The following is a 26,840-nucleotide window of genomic DNA, read 5'->3' on the forward strand; positions in this document are numbered from 1 at the left end:
CACCTCTGCAACGAAAGACGTCTGTTTGCTGCATCATACTTTTGCAGAACTTCAAAAGTTCCCTCTGTCATCAGCCAAGGACACAAACAAGGTTACTAGCACATCATCAAACCATCTGGAGTGTGATAAACTCACAAAAAACTCTGACTCACACATATTCACTGGACACACTGTGTTTAGATACAATTTATGTTTTTACAGCGTGACTAATCCCAATTCAGCAGCAGCAGGTTGTAAATGCCCCTGAAAGTGACCCCTTCAGTGTGTGTATCGTTCCTGACTGATGGGTCCACGTCGCTGCCTGCTCCTGATGATGAGTAACATCAGTAGCCATGGGGAGCCATGCTTTAGGTACTTCCATTGGTTTCCTGAAATATCTCAGTGCATCCGCAGATTCCCTAAACCTCACCAACATGCATCTCCCCACCTGCCTCTCTACTTTGATACATCTTGTCAAAGAGGTCCCTGAGAAGACATTGATTCTTCTCAGGGGAGGAAAATGTCTCACCCTGTATGGATTGGATTGATAACGCTGGGCTAAATATAGCCCTGCGGCAGGAAGCAGGAGAGGAGGATATTTTTAGATGTGTTTATAGTGCTCGACCCGGACACTAGCTCAGTTGAATGACCAAATAGAAGGAAGAAAGGAAGGGGCGGGGGGCCCTCAACACTTCATCCCTCTCATTGAGAGATTACTGCTCTTATGGGAACTGTAAAGAAATAAGTGGATGAGTGCGGTGTCTGATTCAAAATGATGATTTTTTTTGTTGTTTTGCTTTTTTTTTGGTAAGCTAGTCAAAATTAATGCTCTAAAAACTCTTTGTTGATTGAGTCGTTCCTTTGGCTCCACTGGCTGATTTGAGTAATGTATTGGCTTTCCATTTACAACAGTCTGTAATCTATACACTGCACTCTCTACTCAGAGCACCGGGGCTCCTCATCCTCTTTCCCAGAGCACCACTTTATTTTGGCTGCAGGCGACACTTTCGTCCATGCAGCTATCAGATATCGCATTGATATAAATTTGAGCTGCATTGTTGCAGAATCTGTTTTCCCTGCTTGAATTTGTAAGTATGCTATACCCTTCAGCATGCATATAAAACCACCAGTGAAACACTCTGTGAAAAGTGCTGACGCAATCTGAATTGATCCCTGCGGTGCTATGGGGTCTCCCACAGAGTCGATCATGGGTCTGAGCTAAATGGTAACCTTTTTACTGAAAGAAACCTATGTGAATATTGGAGCAACCTCACAGTAAAAAATCATTGATCTCCGGTCTTTTATTCTCATGCTGCCAGCTCTTCCCCCTCTGGCATGGATCATTAACAGAGTTAATTGATTTGTCCTGCTGTGCTAGTTCTTTTTACTGACAGCCACATGCTGAGCCACAGAACAGGTTTGAATTGTGATATCCAGGGCAGTGACAAACAAAATGCTGTCTTTAGGATCCAACTGGGATGAGTAATTTTGTGCCCCTGTTCATCGACTGAAAATGTCTCTCAAAAACAAAGCTTGTACTGCCTTGTAGTGCAGGTTTGGTAGGTGCCTTTGTGGTAATCTTAATTTATTGTGTTGTCCTTCAGGATTTACTACATCATGCAAGAGGTTTTTGTCAAGACGACGTTATCCGACTTAACATCTCCTTTCAACATTCTTGCCAAACGTTCATTAATTTACCTCTGCAGGATCAATAATGTACATTTATCTATCTATCATACATAGCATACCGCTGCTTAAGGATGACAACCAGACTATCATGTGACATAAGCCAAACTCACCTGTAGGTAGTGACAGGGCCTGAGGTTGGGCTTGAGGTCAGTGGGCGTCATGGGCTTCTCCAGGTTGAGTGAAGATTTCCTGTAGGCCTCCTTGGCTTGGCTGACCGTTAGCGTTGACCACGAGCTCCTTTTCATGAATTTGCCCTCCGGTGCCATGCTTAGGCTTTCACAGGCTGAGCACTTGACGTCGTTGTTGCTCTTGGAGGTCTTTAATGAAAGGTCTCCCGCCAAATGGCCATGCATTGAGTCAGGGTAACAGTGGCTGATGTGGTCTACAGGATGTCGTGACATGACGCTTGGTGTTCTGTACGTGCTGTCACTATCAAGGTTGTCATCTGAACTCCACCAACCTCCTGAGCGATGCTTGCCGCTGCCATCAGATTTACGGTCTTTGCTCTTGCTTCGTTTGCTGTGTTTGTGGTGGCCTTGGTGGTGGTGATGATGGTGATGTGAGCTGTCCCTGTGCGAGTCGCTTTTGGTACCATTCATCTTGGAGGAGCCTTCCAGGGAGTGCGACTTTGTGAAGAGCTTCTGCACTGAGTGGACCAAATGGCGTATTCGTCCAGGGCTTTCATTGCGCTGCTCTGTCGTTGTGGTTGTGGTGGAGGTGCGTTGGTACTGCAGTGTGTGGAAGCCATCCCGGTGCAGCGGCATCTGTTTTTCAAATTGGTCCAGAAGGGTTGCTGGGATTCGGTTCATTTTGCCACTGCCACCATGAGAAGATGAGCCTCCGTCGTCTCGGGAATCCCTGCCGCCAGAAGTGTTTCCACCACTGTCCCGTGAAGCACTGCCATAGTGCATGCGGGGGAAAGTGCTACTAGAGATTGAGTGATCAGTGGCCGACATGGACACTGGCATCACCATGCACTCCGAGTGGATAGAGCTCCGTGGGGAGCAGCGGTGGTGACCATCAAGGGGGCAGCTCTCAGTTGGACTGAGGAGGTAGGATGGGGGCCGTGAGTCACCATGATGGAGGTGGTGGTCCAGGGAATGGTCACATTCAACCAGGCCGCAAGTGTGGGCAGAGGTGGGGGAGGTGAGCTGGAGCTGGGCAGGGCGGCCGCCGGAGAGACCCTTCATGTTCCTGGGTGGAGGAGAGTAGCTGTCCTCATCGAAGTACTGCGAGGGAGACCATGAATACTGTTGGTCTGAAGACAGGAAACAGAAGGAGATAAAGAGAGACTATTATATCACTTATGTGGTTATATATAAATAAAATCCAGAAAAAGAAATGCATTTCACCATAAAAAAAAACTAGTACCAAATAACACACAAGCTGGTCATCATCGCACATACTCTCACACTCCATATACACTTCAGCTACAGCAGAAAAAAAAGAGAAAAACTCAAAAAGCACATCTGAAATGTGGAAGTGAAATCCAAAGATTGCACTGTCATCATATCAGCCCTCTTATTTTTCACCTTCTATTCAGGTGATGTGTGATGGCATACTGCTGTAGAGATGAGAAAAAAATTTAGAGAACGAAAGAAAGAGAAGGGCAGGAGACAGGTAAGAGCGTGCATGGCCATTTATCCAATGCAAAGTGAAATAATAGCCTATCACTCTGCGGTGCTGGTGTCATCCGTCAAAGCCCTGAGGAGTGCGCTGCGAGGCGTACGGCCAGAGGAGACCTTGGGAGGCGATGCACCCTCCCTCTCTCTTTCTGTTGGCCATGTTGTCTTAGATTAAAAACCAATTCCGTGCGATTGGTCACCAAGGGCAAACATCCCAGCTCTCTATTTCAATGTATTTAACTTAATCAGAGCAAAAAAATTACTTTATATTTACGCACTGACACTGTCTGCGGATACTCTAATCACAATGTCCTCCCTTTATTCATGTCAGGATGATGTGGGTTAAAACTGCACATCTTAGTGGGCCGCTTTATTATAAATGACCCCATAAATAATTGATCTTCTGCTTCAATGTGACATTACTTAAGAAACAATTTGTGGGATACCTCCCCAAGGCAATCTGAAGGTCCATATTTAGTTTCAAAGTCTTACTAGAAATCATATACAATACAATTCATAAAAGAAATCTTTTTCTTCAGTTCTTGTGACCCGTTTCCTCCACGAGCAGCAGTAAAAAAAGCGCACTCAGGTGATATTTCATACAACTTATTTGCTGCCTGTCTTGTAAAATGGGGAACAAACAAACCCACACAGAATCATATCTAAGCCCACTTGCCTGCCGATGAAATGCTTCGTAAAGCCATGCACTCTCACTCCTGCTGTAATCCCGTAAAATGAAGGAGAGTTCTTACGAGCTTTTGTGCCAAGAGGAGACACAAGAGGAGGGGTCTTAGACAAACCCAGAGTACTTTGAAAGTATATCAATGTATCTACTAATTAATTACAATATTAAGAGGAATCTGATATCAAAAGTACTTGCAAAACATGCTCTTTTAGTGAGACATTGAACAGTACAATTTAATATTGTCTTGGGTTGTATGTATGCTGATGATCATAACTTACACTGAGGTAGCTTAGCTAGAACATTTATGCAGTGTATTCATGAAGATCTGACATTCAAATTCTACATGTACAAAGGTCAATTAGAAGAAGTAGCAATTCAAATGCCGCGTGCGCCTGTAAAAATTTCTGTCACTATGACCAGAGATTGTAACGTCTATTGTGAAATTTCCTTCTTGATTAATGTGTCAATAGCTTTGTGAGGGTCTCGTATTCACGGATCAAAAAGCTTGGACGAAATCACCAGAATGACTTAGTAAAATTTAAGGGTGGATGTTCCTTTTCATCTTTCAAATTGGATAAAATTTATTCCTTTCAAACTTATTTTTAATGAGGTCTAAGATCTCAAACCCTGAGGTGCAGCCGTGCTCTTCTGTTGCTGTCGTACTCCATCTGTCGAGATGAAAACAAATTCTCGTTGTTTACCAGTCTTGCACACGGATGTCTAGTTGGCAGCCTGATGTAAAATTAATCCAGGCTACTCTAAGCAGGCATGAGGGAAAAAAGATAAGACATTTTCCCTCAGGAGGGGCTGTTTTTGTAAGGCTGCACATAACTAAGCTGAAAAATGCCTATCAAGAATATGACTACATAATGTATTTTAGCAGGCCAAATCAGGAGAACTTGCTCAGCTTGAGTCAGTCCAGTTCACAGCTTGTAATTGCATCAGAACGATGACAGTGCATTATTGATTGATGTGCTACAATTTCTGTCTAAAGTTATGTCACCGTTTTACTCTGAGGCCTGTCATTGACGGCTGACTATTCCTTCAGGTGTGTCAGGAAGCTGCGCTGAATTAATTATCTACCCTAAAGTTATGGCGCTTCCTGGGATTATACGACAGATGACAGACTCATCCGCCCTCTATCTCTCTGTCTTTTTCACCTCTTCCACAGAATGTAACATTAGCCCTGGGAAAGAAAAACAAAAAAAAAACAGTAGAACGATGATTCAAAAAGTCAGCTCTACAAAACATCGAAGGTTATTTAATATTTACATGAGGCAGTTTGAGGGAAGGCAGCTCTCAGCGAGCGTGCATGCTTCTGGCAAATGCTCTGCAAGCAGGGAGACAAGTATCAGTGACATCTGTGGATAGGGAGAGGGCTTGTTGTTTTAATACTGATCCCAGCACCTGCTATCACATTATCGGCTGCCTGGCAAGAGTGCCAATTCCTTAGATGGACTGCTGGGATGGATGGCGTTTAATATGAGCATTAAGAAAGACATCTTTAAGTGTCAGGTTTCTAAATGTTCATTAATAAAGACAAACATCTTGTGGAGTAAAAAATACAGGGATTATTAAGGCCAGTCCACATCACCAAACATTGATAACCACAGATCCCCAGTCACACCAACTTGACACATGCATCCTTTGGAGTTATCCAATCATGTCTGACTTGAACCAATACCCTGCTCATGTTGTCGAAGGCCCCTGGGCTCAACCCTGATAAACACACCTCACACCCGACACAGGGGGGGTGTGCAGGGATGGGAAACAGAGTCAGAGGAAGAGTCTCATTTATTAAGGGCTTCTGTTTTGTGCTGCGGCTCCGCCCGTGTGCAGAGTGTGAGTAAAGGTCGTTTTGCTCCTCTTAACACATTAGCATTTAAATAGCATTATATCTACGCTGAGTATCACTGACAGCTCCCACTCTTCGACTGGCTCACACCCTAACTGGAGTTGAAAACAAAGTTAAAAGATAATAAAGCGCTGCACTAGACTGAGAGATCAAAAGCATGCGACCTTCAGACTTGGCAGTGGTTAGCATTGTGGCTACAGCCACAGCGCTGTTTAAGAGGGGATTAGGATAAAGGCAACTGTGAAGAAGAGTCCCAATGTTGAGGCAACACATCAGAGAACGTCTTTAATGTTTTGCATCAGTGAGAGAATCTGTCATTTCTAAGTTGTGAAGCATCAAATGGCATCGACTGCTTGATTTCGGTTGGTAACAGATTTAACACATTAAATATGCATCATTGAAACAATAGACAAGATGATTGGATAGTTTCTTAAGAGCAGAGACCAGTGAAAGTCACAAACAACTTCAAAACATCTGGCAAGTATATTTCGATCATGCATGCTGTCCAATTTAGGAATAAGATTACAGCTGTCAAGAAGACGAAAAAACCCGTCAGCATAGCATTTATTTGCAGTAATTGTTTGAAACAGACTTGTCCTGGGGCACTCTGTCTAGCTGGCCTGAGTAAAGTCACACCCCTTTTCTGAGAAAAACAAATCAATAGAGCAGCTTTCTTATCCATCTCCCAAAGGTTAAACGCAGTCTCCCCAGAATTCTAGCCTTTCTTTAGAAAATCAAAGGAAAGGGAATTGTGTCCTCAACCCTCAGGGCAAATCAGCAATGGCCTGAGCTATTAAGTTTGAGAAGAAGCCAGCGGACAAAGAGGCGAGTGTCAGCTTCACAGGCCTTGTTACGCCCAACATAGCAGCTCTAATCAGAATGAGGCCCCGGCCTATATGTCTTTGGCAGATATTTTGTCTGTCCAGGTGACAGAAGAGGACAAATCATGCATCAAATGTGAAGTGAAAATAAACTTGCAGCATTTTAATGTCTAATGCAATGCTAAGTTAACTGAATGATTTCCGGACACACTTGTCATTGATCTTTTTCCTCATACAGCACCTGTCTCTGACAACTACAACACCACAAAGCTACTGTTCCTTTCTTGGTTGGTGACATGACTGACATGTAACGCTGAGAGATCAAAATCAATGACTGTTGCATAACGGTTTGCTGAGTCAGCACAGCGTATATCACACGTGGACATGTAAGTTCGCACGACTGCTCACATACACAAACGACAAGGGAGGACCCGCTTTAACAACCAGCCTTAAATCATACTGCTGGTATGATTAGACAGGGGGCAGCGTCACATGGATCCATACCATAAGGATGATTTACTCTATCAAACAAACCGGCATGTCCGCACACTCGCTTCTGTCAGATAAACACTCCTCTTAAGACGTGAATGACATTAAGCTGGATAAAAACAGACAAAACTGCTCTGTCATAATCACTGCAGTCCCATTGCATAAACAAAAAGATGTCAGATCTTGGGGCACATCCAGATATGTGTGAGTTGCAGACACAGAACAAAGAGTGTATTATCAACTGGGACAAAAATCCACTCCCAGGAAACACTGTTATTAAGATTGTGTATGGTTGTAGCTGCATGCATGTATGCTGGGGACTGTCATTGTGTTCATATTACTACAGCTACTAATATACTAATATGAAAACTTAAAAGTAAAAACAGTTCCAATAACTCAGAATCAAATTTAACTTTACTCAATGTGATAAATCCCAGGAGAAAGTATATCTTTAACAGCATGGATGCACATGATTGGCCTGTCACATTGTAGCCTCTAGTGGTTCATGTTGCGCCAAGCCGCATGTGGCTGCACTTACACACCTGAGAGTGCTGTCTGAATGTGAGAAATGGCAGCGAGAAAGATAGAACCCCCCCCCCCCCCACCCCCTCCCTCCTACCCATCCACAGCAATCAAAGCCCACACCCTACTATCTTTCTCCCAGCAGGATGGAGGTTTTTCTGAGAGCATGGAGGGATAGATTAGAGCGAAGAGAAGCTAGTGGAGGTAAGTGGGTTTTTGTCTACTGAGCTGGTGTAAACAACAGTAACGATTTAGGTAGGTTGTGTGTGGCTGTATGTTTCAGGAAAGTCTGAGGAGATAATAAGGAACAGGAAAAAGGAAAATGATGCTGTTACAGAGTGTTTAACTGCTACGCCAGCAGATATGCATACCCCCCACCCCCACCCCACCCCAAGTCCATCAGCCTCGGCACTAATCTCTTCAAAAATGATTCGGTTATTGGCAGGCTGTCCCAACAAACGTAAAATGACAATTTCTTCTCTCTAACATCCAATTTCACCTACAACGTGGCGAGCTGAATGCAGCCATAGTATTTAGCTGCAGAGAGATTATGGTGGCCAGATAAGAAGGAGCTGCTGAATGTCTGAATACTTATCGTGAGCCCGCTAATGATGAAGTGTGTTATCTGTGCTGCGCTCAGCGCTCCTCCTCAGCGCCCCTCTCGCTCTGCCACTCAAAGTAGGGACGAAACGGTGGGTGACAGAAAGAAATTTAACAAAGTGTCAGGATCAGCAGTCTTTGTTCCTCCTGGAGTGACAATACTTAAGGCTTTTGTGTTCCCCAGATTTCTGGTTCCTCTTTTGTATTCGGAATTGAACACAATTAACTCTGGAAATGTAATGTGCTAATTTTATCCCGCACAGAGCAGCAATGGTGCCAAATTGTCTTGCTATCTTTGTATCATTACTTATTTAAGCAACGATCTCCTCAATCTAAATCTGTTCAAAGCCCGCCTTTCATTTACAAGAGCCGCAGCGATGGACTTGGAGTCCAACAATGCCCCCACGCAAACTCATGCCAAGTGAGGTAGATTGCATGGGTTTGCATTGACATGGTGGAATCATAAATCCAGCACAGCAATCCAGCTATGAATAAATCATGCTGAATGTGAAATTCTGCCACAGGAAAAGCCCTGTGAGTGTATGTGAGAGAGAGAAGCAGAGAGAGTAAGTCACATCTTATGTAACAGGCAGGACCGCATTCCCAGGCAACTTGTTAGAGGATGCCTCAGAACTGCTGTTGCTGTAGCAACATGCTCTGAAGTTCCCATCTTTTGCTGTCATTGCAGCCACGGAGGAGTTCGGGGGGAAAAACAGAGATAATTTGATACAGTCACACTGTTTATTTGCAGGGATGACTTAAGAGAATAAACAAGCGCCAAAGGCCGCAGCTTTAAAATCAATATTACGTGTTTTAGTGCTCAAGTCAGCAGCAGGTTCATCACTGTATCAACTTCTCAGGACACAGCTCATGTTGCCTGACAGACGAGAAGGTCCACACAGCCAATCCCATCATGGAAGTGATTTTAAAAAATACTACAGGTCTCCCAAGCCCTGCAGGCACCACACTCCTCCATCTGAAGAAGACAATTGAAATCCTTTTCCCTCTAATGTAATTTTCCTCTCTGCAGACCACAGCAGCTCAGTGAGTGGAGGGCGGGGGGGCCGACCATAATGACTTTTTGGAGATAGAAGCGATACTGACAGTCCGGTTCAGATCCTTGTCTCTCATTCGCCTTTTTTTGCTCCAAAGTCAGCCGGAACATTAGAGGCACAAACTCTAATCAGTGCGTTAAATGATTTGCTGTGATATGATCAGGAAAAAAAATTAAGTACCGACAACTGTAAAAGGGTGCTAGAGTAATTATTTAATTATCCTATGGGCAATCTGTATGTCAGCGTAAGAATTCAGGTGAAAACATCAGAGAACCCAGGTGTTAATTTGAATGGAGGAAGGTTGCGTGTCACTCAGGGGGAGAGGAGGTGAACCTAAACCCATGTGACAGTAAAATGTAATTAGTTTAAGTGCCTGTCCAGGTGTTTTACTGGCCTAATTTCACAGCAGTGAAAGAAGCACTATTGACAATGCTCCGGGTGCACTCTGAACACATCATATGTCTACCAGCAAAAGGTGGAGAGAGCAAACAAATCAATCGCTCCATGTTTAGAAATGTGCTGCCAACAACTGCCATTATAAAAAAGTTACTATACAGTATGTTACTTCCATTACACATATCACTGATCATAAATGATGTGAAGAATATGTCTGACTAAAATTATTTCAAATTAATGCTGTTACTTTTCCTTAATTGATCTTTTCTGGCAGCCTTCATCTCACCAAACACCTCTTTTTTGGACTGAGGCCCAAAAGTATCCATCCATCCAGTAATGAGCGTCAGTCAATAAAAGACTAAGGGTGGTCCAAAAATGACCTTTGAGTGATGAGAAACAGTCCAATACTAAAGGTCAGACGAGACTCACACTTTGACAACCTGGAGGCTAATTTAAATTTTGCAAGATAAAACTTGCAGCAGTTGGCAGAAGCTTTAAGAACTTTTGATTTTTATCCATTAAGCAGTACCATCTGATCGTGCAGCACGATAAGCAACTAGAACGAACAAAAAAGGACAGGGAGTCCTGTCCTCTGAGAGACTCATCACTGTGGTAGCAAAGAGAGTTTTTGAGTGTGAGAGTTTTTAAAGAAAACCAAACTATCATCTCTAACAGCAATAAAGTGGCAAAGTAACAGGCTGACATGAGACAACAAACAGTTATGCTTTATCTTCATGACAGTGGCAAAACCTCTTCTCTCTTTGTGTTGCCTGAAATAAGAATCCGGATCCTAAAAGCACAAAGGTAGACTGGTATTACACAAAGACAGTCTAAATCCACAGAAGAACTGCAAGCACTCCAGGAAGCTTGAAGCTGCTTTTGATGTGCATTAACTGTTAGCAAGTGACCCAGTTTTAAAGCTGGTTACATCATATATGGATTTCACCTCAGCTTACTGCCCTTGATATCAGGTTAACTGATGAATAAGGAGATGCTCTCCCCTCTCTGCGATCCGTTGATAATATCATTAACATCACACCACCTCGGTAGTCCATGTTTGTCTTCTTTTTCGTCTTTTTTTCTCCCTCAGGCAGTCACTAAAACCACATGATTCTAGTAATAATGCAATGAAGGTAGCAAGCTGATTGAGTCCCCCCAGATCCAACACAAGCAGCTGTAATGGGATAAAAGGACGTATTGAAAACACGGATACAGTTTGAGAACAGTCGCTGGATCGGATTCGAGGACATCGGCTGTCACCTGTTGTTTGACACTGAGGTGCAGAAAACACAAGAACGGGAAAAACATATCATCGGCAAGCGCTGAGATTGATCGGTGACAGGGGAACCTTGTAGCCCATTTTTTTTAGTTGATGTCCCCACTTCACACTATTTTTGCTCTCATCCCCAGGGGGTCCCGCTGGAGCCTCTTCTGCTGAATATTGTCAACAAGCCACTTTTGAATCTCTGTGAGGTGAGCGGGAGTAATTCACAATGTCAGGCCGGTTGGCACACACATGTTTGTGTGTGGGAATCTGTGTGCCGTCAGAATGAGAGCGTGTAAAGAAAAGTGGCAGGCATATGAAGGTGAAAGACAGAGGACAGACAAGGCCGCCATTCAGTCAAGTTGTTTTTATAGGAGCACAGACTCACAGTGTGACTCCATTATTGGGAATGTTGCCTTTTGGTAAGATAAATATATATTATTTGTTCTCACTGCTTGGCAAATCAAGTACAAAATTAACATTTATGAGCTTCTGATGAAGATGTATGCCAATGTTTATGCTCACACCATGCCCATGAAATTCCTCTCAAGTCCAACATGGCTCCAAAAGCAATCTCTGACACAAGTGATCCTAAAGCAAACCCTTTAAGTGGAACCACTAAAACAACAGACATACATCCATCCCTCCATACACCCACCTCATCGAGACTCAACAGCAACAATCCTCGTTCATTTCCTCCAAGCGTTGAGCAAGAGGTTGCTTAGATACAAAGCTCAGCCAGGACCAGAGTGTTAGCCTTAGCCTGGGGCCATATGCAGCTTATGGGGAGATGTGACAGCCACAGCAGCCACTAGCTGTGTGTCCCAGTTTGTTTAAAGCTTATAAATTTGCACGAGGAGAAACACAGGCTGACAGGAGGCATCCGATTTCAAAGGCTTCTTTACATTTCTTACTAAATTTTATAATCAAATCTACAAGACAGATACTAGCACTGTTGCCTGAACAAATAAAATGAATGCAGCCCTCAATCACACATCAGCACATCTAAAAAGGCTCATAAAAGGATGCAACACTCTATTCACTGGATGGATATAGAAACTGTACAACACGGTTTGCTCCTTGATGAAATCAGTTCAAGTGTCTGTGGTATCGCTCCTACTCTCATCTCTAGAACCAACAAGGCACCCTCGGAGGGTTAACAACCACATTGTTTCATCCTCTCCTGTTTGATTGGCCTCTAATTCTTTTCCTTTGCAACACTCCTACTCCTACTCCTATGTAATGTATACACAGACTGATAAACCCATTGCAATTACTCCATGGGCACTGAGTTTCATAATCAAAAGAGGAACAAACCAGTTGGCTGGTTCATTCTTGTTGACTTCTTTTTTTCCCCACCTCTTGTTCTTTGTCAGAGAGATTACACCAGTCTGGGAAAACACGAATTACAAAGTGTTCAATATTTGCAGGTGTGATTCAGAATCAACAAACTGTTGCGCTCAGTGAGGTCTGTGCAGGAGTATGTGATCCTACTATAAATGAGAACAAGTGCTGTACTGTCTCGCACCTCACAGTTTTGTGCTCGGAAAGAAAAAGCAGTGACAACAGGCAAAGGAGAAAGGACGAGGATAAATTAGCACGGGACAAGGTGAGACGAGGCGAATCATGCAGCCAGGCATGCTTATGATGGATTAATGTTGTTTTGCATGAATTAACGGGGGAACATATGAAACATGCTGTGAATCTGTTTCACTCAATGGTCAATTTAATACAATTTAATAACTAATTACATTTCACTTGTCATAGTTTAGTGCAGCCTGAACGTGAACAATGATAGCCGGTGATTTAATTGATGCCGGTACCCTCCTTTCAGCACTCTGCTAATGCCATGGCTTTTGTCAATCTGATGAAGGCAATAGATAATTAGTCATTGCCCTGAGTTATTAATAGTGTGTACTGAGTCCTGTTGGTTGCTCAGTGCAAAAGTTGATTACAAACAGATTGGGAGGGATGACCTTGTAAACAAAGCTGTGGCCCCGATGCCTTTATAGAAGGGATGGAGCAGGCAGCGTCCACACAGTTTCAGTATATGAGCATTTAAAGTTAAATGGTGCTGGGGCTAATTAAAGTGTTTATAGGTTTTCCTATAAGATTGAGGAGATATGTTAAGGTCACCAGATAAATGTGAATTGAGTCGATTGCAAAGGTTAAATTGTCTTGACCTCAGCTCTGGCTGTTTTCTTGATTGCCCGAGTCACATTGTGAAGTCGTTTTTATATCAAAGGGCAGATCTGTTCTGGCAAGCTGGGGCTGCAGTACACATGCAAACACGTCTCTGTCCACACTAGAACCTACTGGTGCTTCATGTAGAACAGATAACAGTGTTGGACATAAGAATAGTCATAAAGAACTCAAAAAACTCCCACAGAAGTAGGTAGTAACAATGGGTGAACTGCCCATAATTACATGTTATTTAGACAGAAGTTGTCACAAAAAAGCACTTATTCATAGAGACCTAAACCATTTTTACCAGGCTGTAACATGTTTATATCTGCTATAAAGTTGGTCATTTTAACATGGAAGTCTGGGGGATTGACTCATACCCAGAGGATCCTGCTTGGTAACAAATCAGGGATGACAAAAGAATATGGCTGACCATAGATTTACTGTAGAGTGGTTTTAAGGCTCAGTGTGGAGGCTCCTTCTAGCTGGTTACAAATATGGGTGAATTTATGAGCAGGTGGGTATATTGCTAATGTGCTCACAGCCACTGGAAAGAAAAGACAGAGCTCCTCTCACTTCAGACAGAAGGTCTTGTTTAGCCATTAGCATGTTGGTTAAGAAAGTGCTCGGCTGTCTGCTGGTGCTCAGCTGTTGCACCTCAGATGCTTGGCAGACAAGTGGCAGTAGGCGGGAGGCTTTAACAGGTTAGGCAGGTCTTCTGGGTGTCAGATTGTGTGTGTGTTTGTGCAAGGCGACAGTGATGAATTGTTTGTTTTTTTTGAATCAACATTTAAAAGGGCTGCTTGTCAGAGTTCACGGTATTTTAGAGAGAACTGAAATTAAGTAACTCCCCCTTCAAAGCACTTCGGCTTAAAAGGAGTGACCCTGCTGCTACAAAATAGGCACAATACTGCATAAATACGTCATTATTGAATGGATTTATTTATTTAACCCTGTGTAATTCCTCCTGCACATAATTCAGACCTCTTGGGAACAAGTGTAAGAAAGAAATGGTGTATTTCATTTTCTTTAAACACATCTGATGGAGGGCCATGAGCCAAGGCATGCATCCATCATCCACGGCTCCACAGTCACAGCTTTCTACCATAAAGATTAACCCGACATGACCTCCACAAAGACTGTGTGACGAATTAATGTTTCCTCAGGTCCACACTGGACCAAGGCATTGAGCTGTTATGAGGACCTTTCAAGGAAGTGGTGGCCTTTAGGGTGAAGACATGGCACACATTATTAACCCCCCCAGTCTTAGATTATTGGCACGTCAGATGCTAGTTAACACACACTGCCTGACCAAAAGGGTCAGCTTCTGTGTCCCGAGGTTAGCTTGCCACAGGAGATACTGTGATTGAACTCAGTGAGGGACATCAAAATCATTTGACTTCTTCTGAGAATTAATTTCCTGAACATAGAAACCAGATTTGAAGCAATCACTTATATCTCTGTGATTCTCAGCCTTAAATATAGCCTTTTCTGTATTGTCAATGAATCATTTCTAAATAAAAACTTTAAAATAAATCTGTGTAGGAGGAGAAAATCAGTCTCACTCACAGATGAATCAATTGCTTCCTGATGAGGATGGAATGATTGTATCTTCTGCCACGTATAGTGCCACTTGTTTTTCTTGTTGTATATATTTTTCTTTTTTAACGTTTTTATTTTTATATTGCTTTATTACTAAGACCTGACAGACCTGCTTAAATCTACTTTCTTTCTACTTTATCTACTTTATTTTTTATTTCATTTGAGTAATTCTGTTGTATTGTGTAATTTGCTACTGTAATATAACAATAATAATGTCCCTCTGCGGGATCATTATACTATGTCTAACTATGTATCTATGAAAAGGAGGGAGGGGGTGGGGGGCAGCTCTAACACACACAAGTACATTTCTGTCATAATTGTTGCTGAAAATAATGTCAGTCCCCTCCAGCAGTTCAGGCTGTGAGCATTGTTTCTCTGTGTTTATGCTCACTGGGTGCGTGTTTCGTCAAAGTGTTAGATTAGCTTATTTTTAGAAATAAAAAGTGTGTTTCCACACACACAGGTTTGCACCTCCGAGGCACGGAAACATGCCTGACATGAATCAGAATGAGTGGGAGATTTAAAGATTTGCGTGCGCTGCATATTTAATAACAATCTTCCGTGATTTAAAATATTTGTGTGAGAGAGCAGGCAAAAGGCTGCTCATCTGCCACAGAAATAATGACATGTAAATTATAGACTGCAGTCAGTTACTGGCCTGAATTATTATGTAAGGTTTAATACAGCAAGAGCCAGTTTTTTTTGTTATAGTGATAATTACAATGTTGTTTTCCCAGCATCGTTCAATTTTCCCAGCCAAACTTTTGGTCCTCTGAGCATATGTTGGTTATGTCGCTACCAACTCTTAGCCCGACTCGCGGCAATGAATTCCGGGCCGCTGGGAAATCTGTCTGCCTTGCTCAACTCATTTTGTGTTCACCTGAGTTGCACCGAGGTTAATAGCTAATAGAGCTGCAGAGAGAGAGCGGTCACTGAAGTACTATATCCCGAGTTCCTACAGAGTGAACGTGCATGTATCCGAACACATCATTATTAAAAGAAACTGTCATTAGGGAAGAGCAGAGAAAACCAGAGAGATAAAGAAGTCTTATTTCCCGCTTGCTGACATGTTTTCAAGCCAAACACTCATCTAAATGAAGAGGCCGCAGAGCATAATGTGATTTTGGAGGCAAGTAAATAAACTAGAAAGAACAAAACTAGGTACTGTTTGGCCATGAAACCAGCACATCTTTGAATCAAGCAAAAAAATAGCCCCAATGCTCTACTGTAGTCCGTGCGCTGTATTCATTATCTCCCACGTCATGGTGATTCAGTGTCAGTGGAAAACTTACTGTCTGTTACGGGGGGCACCGAGGACTAAGTCTTGCTGTTACGTAAAGGGATTGTGCTTCTGTGTGACCTCAAGCTGTTTCAGCTTATCAAGTTGTAAACAATGCACCACAATAAACTGATGAGCACTGTGTCATTGCCAAGCTACAGCCCTCCCTGTTTTTATGACCAGCTCAATGTCAAATGTCAATGACAGTTGGGTTTTAAAAGAAAATACTTGCTCGCTCACCTTGCACATTTCGTCAAAAATAAAACACTGGTGAAAAGGAGACGGCCGCTCTAGCAGGAAATGTTCAGCATTATGTGGAAATTCAGATGGGTAAAAAAAAAAAGGAGTGTTCATGATTCACCCATGCTGCTGCCTGACAGCAGCCATCAGTCTTAAGCTCTCCCGATCCATTCTTCTGAGTACTTGGAGCCTATACATAGCAACAGGGCGCTTGCAATTCAGTAGCAGTCCAGTGCATCATCCGATATCTCTGGCCCTGTCTGACGCTTGGCTAGCCAAGCAATGCATCTGCAGCAGACTTCATAAATAAAAGTGTGGCAATAAACTTTGATTATAATCAAAACCCAATGCAGGGCTTAAATACAGTGAGTTTGCAGCTCTCTGTAATCACAAGCATCTCTAAGGTACCATCATTTCAGAGAGCAGTGATTAATTTCTTCGTAGCCTCGTACACATGAGAGCCTTGATCACAAACGTAGGCTGAGGCTGACTAAAGGCCAGCAGAGGACTGGTATGAAATGATGACATTGGTGGTTCGGCAAGGGAATTTCTTGAGTCTTATTACAGTAATTGGTTCTTGTTGCTGAAAAATGTGAAGAGCTCATGCCTGACTGGGCGGAACAAACCGGAGAGAAATTCCCACCTTTGCCCTTATGTGTGTGTGTGTGTTTAAAGAGAAAGAGGTGGTGAAGGGGAAAGATAGCAAGAGGTTCCCAGAGGCCAGGTTTGGGTTTTTAATAAGGGACTTTGAAGAAAGATGCAGCGCCCAGAGGGAGAGGACCTCAGCACTGATGACCACAGCAGTGTGAAGCAATGGGCACACTTATATTAAGAAGAGGACAAAAGCAGGGCAGAAAACAGAGAGAGCAAGATACAATTTGGGAAGTGTCTGTGTTTTCTTGGTTTTGATTTAGTAGACACTAGTGAGATATTTACTTGCAATTAGAGGAGTTCTAAAATTGCCGTCTTGAGCCGCATACTGCAGCGTTGGAAATGAACTGAGAGAACGAGAGAAATGAGACTGAGAGCAAACAAACAGGAAAAAAAGGAGTCAGCTTACAAGGCATCATAATCATGAAGGACTGGCGCCTCATTACAGACAATTTTCTTCCTGATTCTAAATGTTAACGATCAATTAGACTTGACACTGAATTTGACCCCTTGCTCCACTTTTACTCTGTTTGGAATGAATGTTTTCATATGGGTCATTATACCTGAATCAGTTTCATTGTCCTTACTCGGTGTGAATTCTTCATCTGCAGTATCGAAATAAGAGCTATTATGTATAACAAAATGACATTTAGGACTTGGATCCCCCTATTTTCTTTGCTTTGTTAGTAATTATTCAATGATTTTGATCATTGTTGATTGGTTTCTAATGTTCAAGAGATCAAAATGTTTATTATATTAACAGGTTTGAGGGCAAATGGTACAGAAGCTAAAACATGTATGGTCTTTTGGGCATGATTTTGGCATGATTTTGGGCATGATAGTCACAAGGCACAGAGGGAAGAAGGAGGGGGGAGCCTGGGATTGTCAGAACATTTGCTTCTGACTTACAGCCACACAGAGCCATGCAACGGGGTCTCAAGTTTAAATGAGAAATGACAGAAATGGGATTCAAGTCATGATGAACATTGACTGCAAATCCACCCAGCCTGGGAGATGTTTCAGACCAGTCAGCAGATAGCAGGGTGTTAGACAACGGTGAGGATGACTCACTGCCACTTCAAACTGTCAAACCAATTTAATTTTCACAGTTTGTAGATATTAGACAGATTTTGTGTATGTGATTGGTCCATACACTGTGTATGCATGAAGACACTTTTCTTCCAGGGTTTTTCCTTCATGTTCTTCCATCAGGTTGTGTGACTTTGGTGTGATTGTGTTAGGTTTGTCCAGTTTATGCCACATTGCTTCTGATAGCTGCTCATATCGTTCCAAATATTCAGGTGGTTGGCATTGAGGAGGAAACCTGAATGATGCCTGCACCATGAACAGAGTGATGACACCTCCCCCAGCCAATGTTTCACACAGCTCCTCAGAGCTGTCCAAGTAATGAGACTATTTGCATGCTGATGGTCAGCTGCTGTTGTTATCACCCCTAGAGCCCAATAAAACCGTATGAGCCACAGCAAAGTTACAGACAGCCATAAATTCTAAAGTGTTTTGCCTCGGAACATGATGCTCATGGACGATAATGATTCAAATATTTGAGGATATCTTCATTTGTGAGTGATCTCACTGGAATAAAGAATTGAATTTTTCGAACAAATTCTCTCTGTGCTTTTTAAGTGAGTCATAAATAGGAGCTTTCATATCATTAAAAAAAGACAATCCCCTCTGAGTTAGTTGAAACTTTCCCCCTATATTTTGCTGCTCATCAGTCTTTTGCCCGGAGTGATGTCAAGCTTTTCCCCTTGCTACACCAGGATTCTTTGAGCACCAGAGCAGAGCTGCTCCGTGTGCGCTCCCCCTGCAGGCATTACCTGGACAGGTACTCACATGGGAGACAAACACACACAGCTTAAACTGACCTGCAGCCTGATTGGGTGTGCACTGAACAATGCAGGGACAAAATACTAATAGTGGTGGAGTGAGAAATACAGTCAGTAACTCTGATCAACTTCTGTGAAGGCTGCTGAAGGCCTCTCACTATCTTTGCCTTCTCATTACTCCAGCCACTGATTTTGGAATTCCTGGCTTTGACTCAGAAGCAGACAGATCAATGGCAGCGGAGTGTGAGAGAGGGATAGGTGTGAGAGAGGGATAGGTGTTCCATTTCAATCTCCCCAACAGTTGCATCCCCACACATTTGTCATGCCTGCACTCAAACTGAAGCTAGATTAGATGGCATGTAATATCTAAGGCAGTGCCAGCAAACTGCCACAACTCTCAGCTCATGGCCTCCTTCATTACATTTGCCTGATAAGATTTTGTCACGTACCTAACTGGTAGGCTCTTCCCAAGTCATTAAAAATTCATTTCCAATGTAGTGAAGGCTAATAATAAGAGTAAATATATCAAAGTGAGGGACGATAGCATCAGAAGTGTGAGTGACAAAGTGCTGGTTTCATGACTCTCCATGTGTCCTTCTCTGAAAAGAGAACAAGGGGTCGAAAAAGCAAAGAGAGCAACTTTGGCTACTTGTGATAAGCTCAAAGGATTGACCGCCTGCTGCACTTTTCCTTGGCATCTGGTGAAGGGGTGAAAAATGCTTGCAGTTTAAATAGCATGTTTTCTAAATCCCACTTCACTGGTCAGCTGCAGGCAATCTTCAGATGGTATATTTTCTTTTTTCTCTCACCGTTTACTCCTTCTGTTTCGCTCTTGGATGGCTGTTAGTGACACAGAGCTGCAGCTTTGCCATCCTCTCAAACACCAAGCTGCTGAAACACTGTGTTGGCCTCCCAGGGCTGGGAACAACGCTGCAATCTAATGTTGCCCTGTTGGCCATCAGGCTGCTTGGCTTCCTGACTGCGTACAGTATGGTGCATGGAGCACAGCCAGATCTGCTGGCAAAGGCTGGCAAAGCTGCAGCATAAGATCTATGCTGGGAGACACGACATGCCAAACTGAAGGCCAAAGTTTGAATATGCCAACTCAAGCAACAGAAACAGAAATATTGTAATAATGTTGTAATGTCAACTCAGCAAGCTTCAATCAGAAGAAAGGAGGTGCATTTGGAGAAAAAGAAAAGTCCCTACTTGTTTTCTCTCATAGTAGGTGAAGTAGATAGTATGCAGAAGCCTATTGCCTAAGTTGGGGGTAACACTGACTGCAGGGATAACACTACTCGATAGCACAGTACTCAGGTCACCCACCTTTATGTAAAACAGAACAAAATCATAAAAATGTGTGTGCTCAAACACCCCTGGGGTAAATCTTTGCAAACGATTGCTATGCTATTCACGCTGTAAAATTGTTGATCATTTGAACAGCAGAAGTCAAGTCTTTTTTCTACCTACTCAAAAGTACTGAAGGTGCTTGTACCTCAAGCGTCTTGCCACATGTCAGCATGCAGCCAGGGTGGGGGATCGAACCACCAACCAGTTAGTGAATAACCGCTCTACCACCTGCCCCACGAGTCACAATTTGAACATAAAATCACTATTTTATTTATTTACCAGTACAAACATCATCACAAGAATAAAAAACATTACATTGTCTAAAACACTGAGTAGGCTGCTACACCTGTGTATTACAGAATGAAGCACAGCATCAGTACTCTCTTTGCACCTACTAACAAGCCTCTGCCATATTGGACACTGACCTTGGCCAGCAGTCAGGCACATGACACATCCTATTCATTTAGCCAGCATACAATGTAAATGGTTTTTCCGAAAATTAAAAATCCATGCTGCCCAATTCAATATACTGGGTGCAAGGGGAATATGCATTAGGGTGTAATGATATTACCCATAACTCCACAGTGCAGCCTGCTCTCCTGAGGATACAACTCCATGCATGAATATGACACAGCTGCACAATATAACATCACTGACATCCAGATACAGTGTTGATGAAGTGCAGTTTGTTAACTGTGTAGAAACAACAAAATGAGTAAGAAGTGAAAATGGTAAAATCGTTCTAGTTCATAAGACTTTTTGGCATTGTTAGTGGGGCATCATATTGAGGGCAAAACTATCCTATAAACACAATAATTATCTGCAACGCTGATGAGCTTCACTCTCAGTCTGTGAATTTCTTTGCCTCAGGCTTGATTTTTTATATCCTAACACTCTAACACTGCTTTTGAGAAATGACAGTTGCTACTAATTTTCCAACAGCTTGTGACAGAATTATAATAAAAGATCTGTGGGTCTCAGACTGTGATACCAGTTTTCAGTGTTGAAGTCCACTATTTACCCAACCACTATCACGCTGTAAAAAACATTATCCAGCTCCCCATCATAATGTAATTAGCCTAACAAATGCTCAGTAAACAACATTTCTAGGAATAAGACTCCTCAGTCATCCTTTCCCTCTTCCTCTCTTTCCCTCCCTGATGCACGTCACACACCCGCCTTCCAATGCCCTTCTTCTCACAAACATTTTTTTCTTGTCTCTCCCCTTGCTGTGAAGTTCAGGGTCTCTGTGAAGGTCCGGTTAATGATGAAATGCTCCTGCTCACATTTTCTGTCAGTGAGTAAAGTGTCATGCATCAGCAGCGCATCAGCTGAAGGACAGAGCTCTAATTCTGACTTAAAAACAGCTGTGAATTCTATGTCCCCATGCAAAATAAGACTGGCACCACGTGCCAGGCCTTGACAGGTCTTTGTTTTGAATCTTCACTTCTTTCATTTTCAGTTCTTAGGTTTGAAGTCAATGAGCATCAGCCAAGGTGAGTAAAGTGACTTTTTAATAATATTTGTGTGGCCACCCCGTCTATGAATGTGTCCTCCCTGCCCTTGCTTTATAATAGCTATTATTCAGACCTCTGATTTTTCTATCTACAGCAAGAATAGTTTGCAGACACAGCTAAGTAAATGTCCTTTCTTTTTTTGTCAGTGTTGCACATAAAGTGCTTCACTGTTTTATTTGAGTGCATTTTTCCTATCCTCATTGTTTGGTGCCTTTCTTTTGGTTACACATTTAGGGACCTATGGTGAAGGCTGTATCTGATACATCTTTTAAAATAAAACAAAATACATGTGGCTTTATTGCATCAGAGATCCATGATCTAAACACAAATATTCTACTAGAGTAGTTTAGTTTGCTTAGTAAACAGCTTGCGCCTTTAGCATTGGATGCTCTTATGCATAATCTAGACTGTATGACAAAACTGCTTAAAGCAATAAAAAACAGATGCATGACTAATTACTTGATTACGTACTACAAAGCAGACATTTCTATAGCATTGTTAACAGCATTTACTGGCAGCCACCAACACATATACTTCCTCTTACCAGTATACTCCCACCTAGGATTACGCATAGGTAAAGTACCTATTAATGAGATAAGGTTCCAGGATGCATGTTCCACCTGGCTCAGCATTCTGCACGACGACAAGGAAACAAGACATGCAAATGTGCATGTTTGCACTTGAATCTCTTTCTATCCTTCTCCCTCACACCATCACACGCTCTCTGTCTCTCTCGCAGGATTATCACCTGCAGGCAATAAGGCCTTGGTTGGCCTTGTAAATGCACTAAATTATTCTCTGACAATTCCCAGAGCAAACACACAGACACAGAGATAAGGGCTGGGTAAGTTTGGAGACCGGTGACAAACATGAAAATACGATTAGGTAAAATGTGCACAGGGGATTTTAAAGCTAAGCTAAGTAGCTTGCTGTTTTACAAGGCCTTTAGGGTTTCAGTTTACTCTCACCTGTTTTTTTTGTGTTTTCAACATCATTTTCAAGTGTAACCATAAGCTGCAACCTTCGGGGGTGAAAAACGAAGCCAACACAGGAGTGCCAAAAACTTGAAATTCTCTTGTGGCCACTTGAGGCTGGATCAAGATATAAGTCAATCCCTGTAAACCTCCCTGTCTTGAAAGTAGCCCTTGATGCAGCTCTAAGCCCCATCAAATCACATCAAATAAATACTTTGAGCTTCAGATACATTTTGGTCTGTATTCAAGAAAGCACTCATTCTCTAGATTTCTCATTTAACACAACCATTCTGAACACCTCCCACTTAGGCTCCACACACCTGCTCTCCAGGGCAGATTTCTCCCGGTGGAGGTTCAGGGAACACCATGCTTCTCCCTGCAGCACCATGGCCCTGATGCCCTATACAACATTAGTGCCTGGGGAACTCCCTTCTGCCCAGCTCCACACGCTGTCATGAAATACCATACACATGCATGAAAACACAGTCCCTGTCCTTCCCTCGGGCCTCCCCTCCCCTCCCCTCCCTGCCTGTCTCAGTGGAGAAGGTCACAAGAACACCGTTATCATGCTCGATTTGATTACGTCTTAATCCAATCAAGCAAAGCAGAGAGAGCGCCATTGATTTTTGAGACACAGAATAATGCCTATTGAGCTTAGAGGCACATGGATGATTCCTGGACAAGGTTAAGTCCAGAGGGAAATATCATATCTGTCACTGAGCCCATCACTGAACATGATCCAGGCTTATTCCTAGATTTGTCCCTCCACTGCAAAATGCAAAAAAAAAAAAAAAAAAAAACAAAAGCAAAAAAAAAGCTGGGAGCTACTGTTGTATTCATAAGTGATTTCTGGTCACTTTTGTTTAGTAAGACTGTCAGTAACAGCAGGAGATGAAATCCAAGAACAAAAAAAACAGATGAAACCCAGCTGAGCAGAGACACCAGAGAGGAACGATCACTGCCTGAATGTAATCCATGCAAAGAGAAGGGAATGAAATGGCAAGAGACATACTGGAATGTATGCACTTGATGAAGATGGAGAATTCGGTTTTAGAAGCATGAGAAGAGCACTTAATCTAGGGGCAGGCTCACAAGCTAAGCAGCTTTTAGTCATTTAAACGCTGCACAAACATGTTACACACACATGAACGGACAAATATACAAACGGTAACATTCAATGAGATGAGAGAAGCAGAGGCACATGTGGTTAGTCAGCAGGCTGAAGACGTGCCCTTCAGCCTTCATGCTGTCAATCAATCATGTCAGTAGTGCATAAAGATGGCTGCCTCCTGGGATCACATTTTGTTTACCTACCCTATGCTACACATTTAAAATGTGCAGAGCTGATGTTTAAGCCAGGAGGACTCAATCTATCTATGCACATATTGTTATTTTTTTTGTCTTTGACATGAAACCTAAAGCCCCCAGATTCCGTAGCTGCATTGCTAAAAGATGAAGACTGAAGAACAGTGACTCTACAGCAAAGCGTCGCCCCCGCTCCACTTCCCACCCTCCCCTAACAGCAAACAACAAGGCGGGATATGACGATGACAAGAGCTTTTGGGGAATGGCGAGGCCCACTCACCTTCTGGTTCACCACACAGTGTGCACTGTGATTCTAAACAAGGACCAAAGAGAGACAAACAGGAGATTAATAGAGGCGACACATATGTGAATGTCGGAGCATGTGTGTGTGTGGGGACAAACATATGTGCCCTTTATGTAAAAATGTATTGCAACACAAGGTTCAAAATCTTTCTTGCTCACTCTGTCAAAAACAAACAAAAACAATAAAACTGAACAAACAACAGATAACATTTCTGTGCTTCTAATGTCCTCACAGTGCAGTACTCATGTGCAACATAATAGAAACTCAGCCACCATGCATAATATGACCATCAGCCACATGCGGCTGCATAAAAAGACAAAACGAGGCAGAGACAAGCATCAAAGGAGGGGGGGGGGGAATAACAAGAAATCATATTGCCCCAATACATCACTGTCATGTGCCATAGATGCAGCGTGCCATTGAACACGCAAACCTGAGTGAGGCTCAAATTTAAATTAAAGCCAAAAAAAGAGGTACATAGATGTCCCTTTATATTATTTGAATTTAACAGTATACCAGGCTTCACATGCAACATGCTTTACAAAGTCAACATAGGAGTAATAAGTCAGATAGTTGCTATCTGACTTATTACTCCCATGCAAACATAACAGTATACACACTGCATTGCAGTGATCAAAAAATGTCAGTCAATATATGGGTGTTGATGGATGAAGTATCAGTGTTTCCCAGGAGGGGAGAGAGTGTAGGCAGCCTCTGAAAAGTGTGGCAAGATGATTTTTAAACAAACAATATGATTAAATGGGTTTGTTTTTCAGAGACAGACAGTGGGCATAATGAGCAAAACCATCATGAAAATGAGCATTATGTCCCGAGGCTTTCCACATATGGCCCCAAAACAGCTGTGGTGTGTCACTGTTTGTCTTTTCTCCCTGATGCAGTAGTGGCCAAAGGAGGTCATGTTTTTGTTGTTGTTGCTTTTTAAATGCTGAGGCTCTCCTTCGTCTAATCATAACTAATTAGGATGCTTAATTATTTCAGCAGCAACCTCAGACTCATGACTTATCTTGGTGGGGCAGCTCTTTTAATGGTTCAAATAAGCACATCCATAGGAACACAAACGCAAATACTCAAAGCACCAAAAGTGCTGCACTTTCTACTCTTCCTCTCCCCAGGTGACCTTGCTCATGGGTAGAATGCGGTGAGGACACAGGTTGTAAAGTGCAGCCTCGCGTTTATCTTGTCACAAAACTGCCCACTGGTACTTGACATGGCTGCATTGCTCATTCAGAGCTCCTCTCTTATAAAATAAAATGCGTCTCTCCACTGTACATAAGTGTACATCAAAAAGCCAAGCACTGTGATTTAGTCTCCAGTGCTGTCAGACTACTCTGCACTACACACAGGCTGGGAACACTGCAAACACCACACAGAAACATTGAAATCAAATCCTATTGTCACACTGCAAGAGATTTTGTGAATTGTCACGTCCGTTTTTTGGACAGGTTTGTTGGGTTAAACGTCTCAGTGGTGGACAGGAGTAGCAGCCTAGAGAGAATTTACTGGTTTAATTAGGCTTTTTTTTACCTCCCACTCCCCACAGTACAATTCCACAGAGTCAAAGCAATTGGCTCTATTAATTTGTCCTGCCTGTTTGAATTTAAAGCACTCTAGAATTTCCCTGTTTGCAGCGCATATTGATCTTGGGCAGACAGTTTTTACAGTATGGGAACTGTTCTTGGGTAATTCTCATTTGCTTTCCAATTGGAGGTGTAAAGTGGCTGCCAGCTTGCAGCCGTCAACAAAACTTATTACATGTCTGTTTTTTAGCTAAAGGCAAAAAAGTGCTCATTTGGGTCACTATGGAAAGAGAATTACACAAGGTTTGGATTCTTTTAATCTCTTTCTGCAATCTAAGTAGATTTAGGCTGGTCTGAAAAGAGTGAATCTTTATCAGAAAAAGTGATATGACATATACACTCAATGGTTGCATATAACCCCAGGGAAAAAAAAACACCTCACACTAAAGGTGTAACATATCTTTTGCACTTTAAAAACAAAACTTATTTTATGCCTGGAAAGGTTACTGACCTCTTTTCGTAGCTAAAAACCTAACCTAATGTTAACCTGAAAACAAAACTACCAATGTATTCATCCTATAGCTGAATGGCCCTCTTATTAGCCTTGAGTCTTGACTACAAACACAGATATTCACAAGGGTCTGTGGTGTCCCCTGGTATCAGCCAATCACCGACCACAACATACGCACTGAGCAAATCCTTATCCTTGATCTGATAATGTATTCATCCATAATTAAAGCCTTCATTTCCATATCAGCGCAGCTTGCTCACACCTTCCCCAGCGGCTGATCACTCTTTTACCCTCGCGCTTTTTCCTTCACTGCCTGCTCTCCCTTTCTTCTGATCATATGATGTGTGAGAGATACAGGTGCTAATTAGCTAGCACTAAAGTTTTTTTTCCTCACAAGAATGCTGTGTCTCTTAGAAAACACACAAGGTTATATAAAGCAAGGTGAGATGGAGCATAGAAACTGTGCAGTGCAATACGGCAGGTGTGATAAGATAAAAACTTTGTTTAGGGAGTTTTTAGTGATCACTTGGGATTTAAGCGAAGGAACAGCATATAAAC

General features: G+C 42.5%; 1 protein-coding gene across 1 annotated transcript in view; it reads right to left on the bottom strand.

Annotated features, from left to right (window-relative positions):
• dlgap2a (discs, large (Drosophila) homolog-associated protein 2a) overlaps positions 1-26,840 on the bottom strand; it is a 110,735-nt gene that overhangs the window by 32,728 nt on the left and 51,167 nt on the right. The window contains exons 2-3 of the mRNA XM_028395159.1: positions 24,210-24,242; positions 1,779-2,926 (exon numbers count right to left, since the gene is read on the bottom strand). Coding sequence (XP_028250960.1) covers positions 1,779-2,858 — 1,080 coding nt within the window. The 5' untranslated portion in view covers positions 2,859-2,926; positions 24,210-24,242. The remainder of the gene's footprint in view (positions 1-1,778; positions 2,927-24,209; positions 24,243-26,840) is intronic.

Source organism: Parambassis ranga, chromosome 22 (assembly GCF_900634625.1).
Source record: "Parambassis ranga chromosome 22, fParRan2.1, whole genome shotgun sequence".
In the NCBI taxonomy this organism is placed as follows: domain Eukaryota; kingdom Metazoa; phylum Chordata; class Actinopteri; family Ambassidae; genus Parambassis; species Parambassis ranga.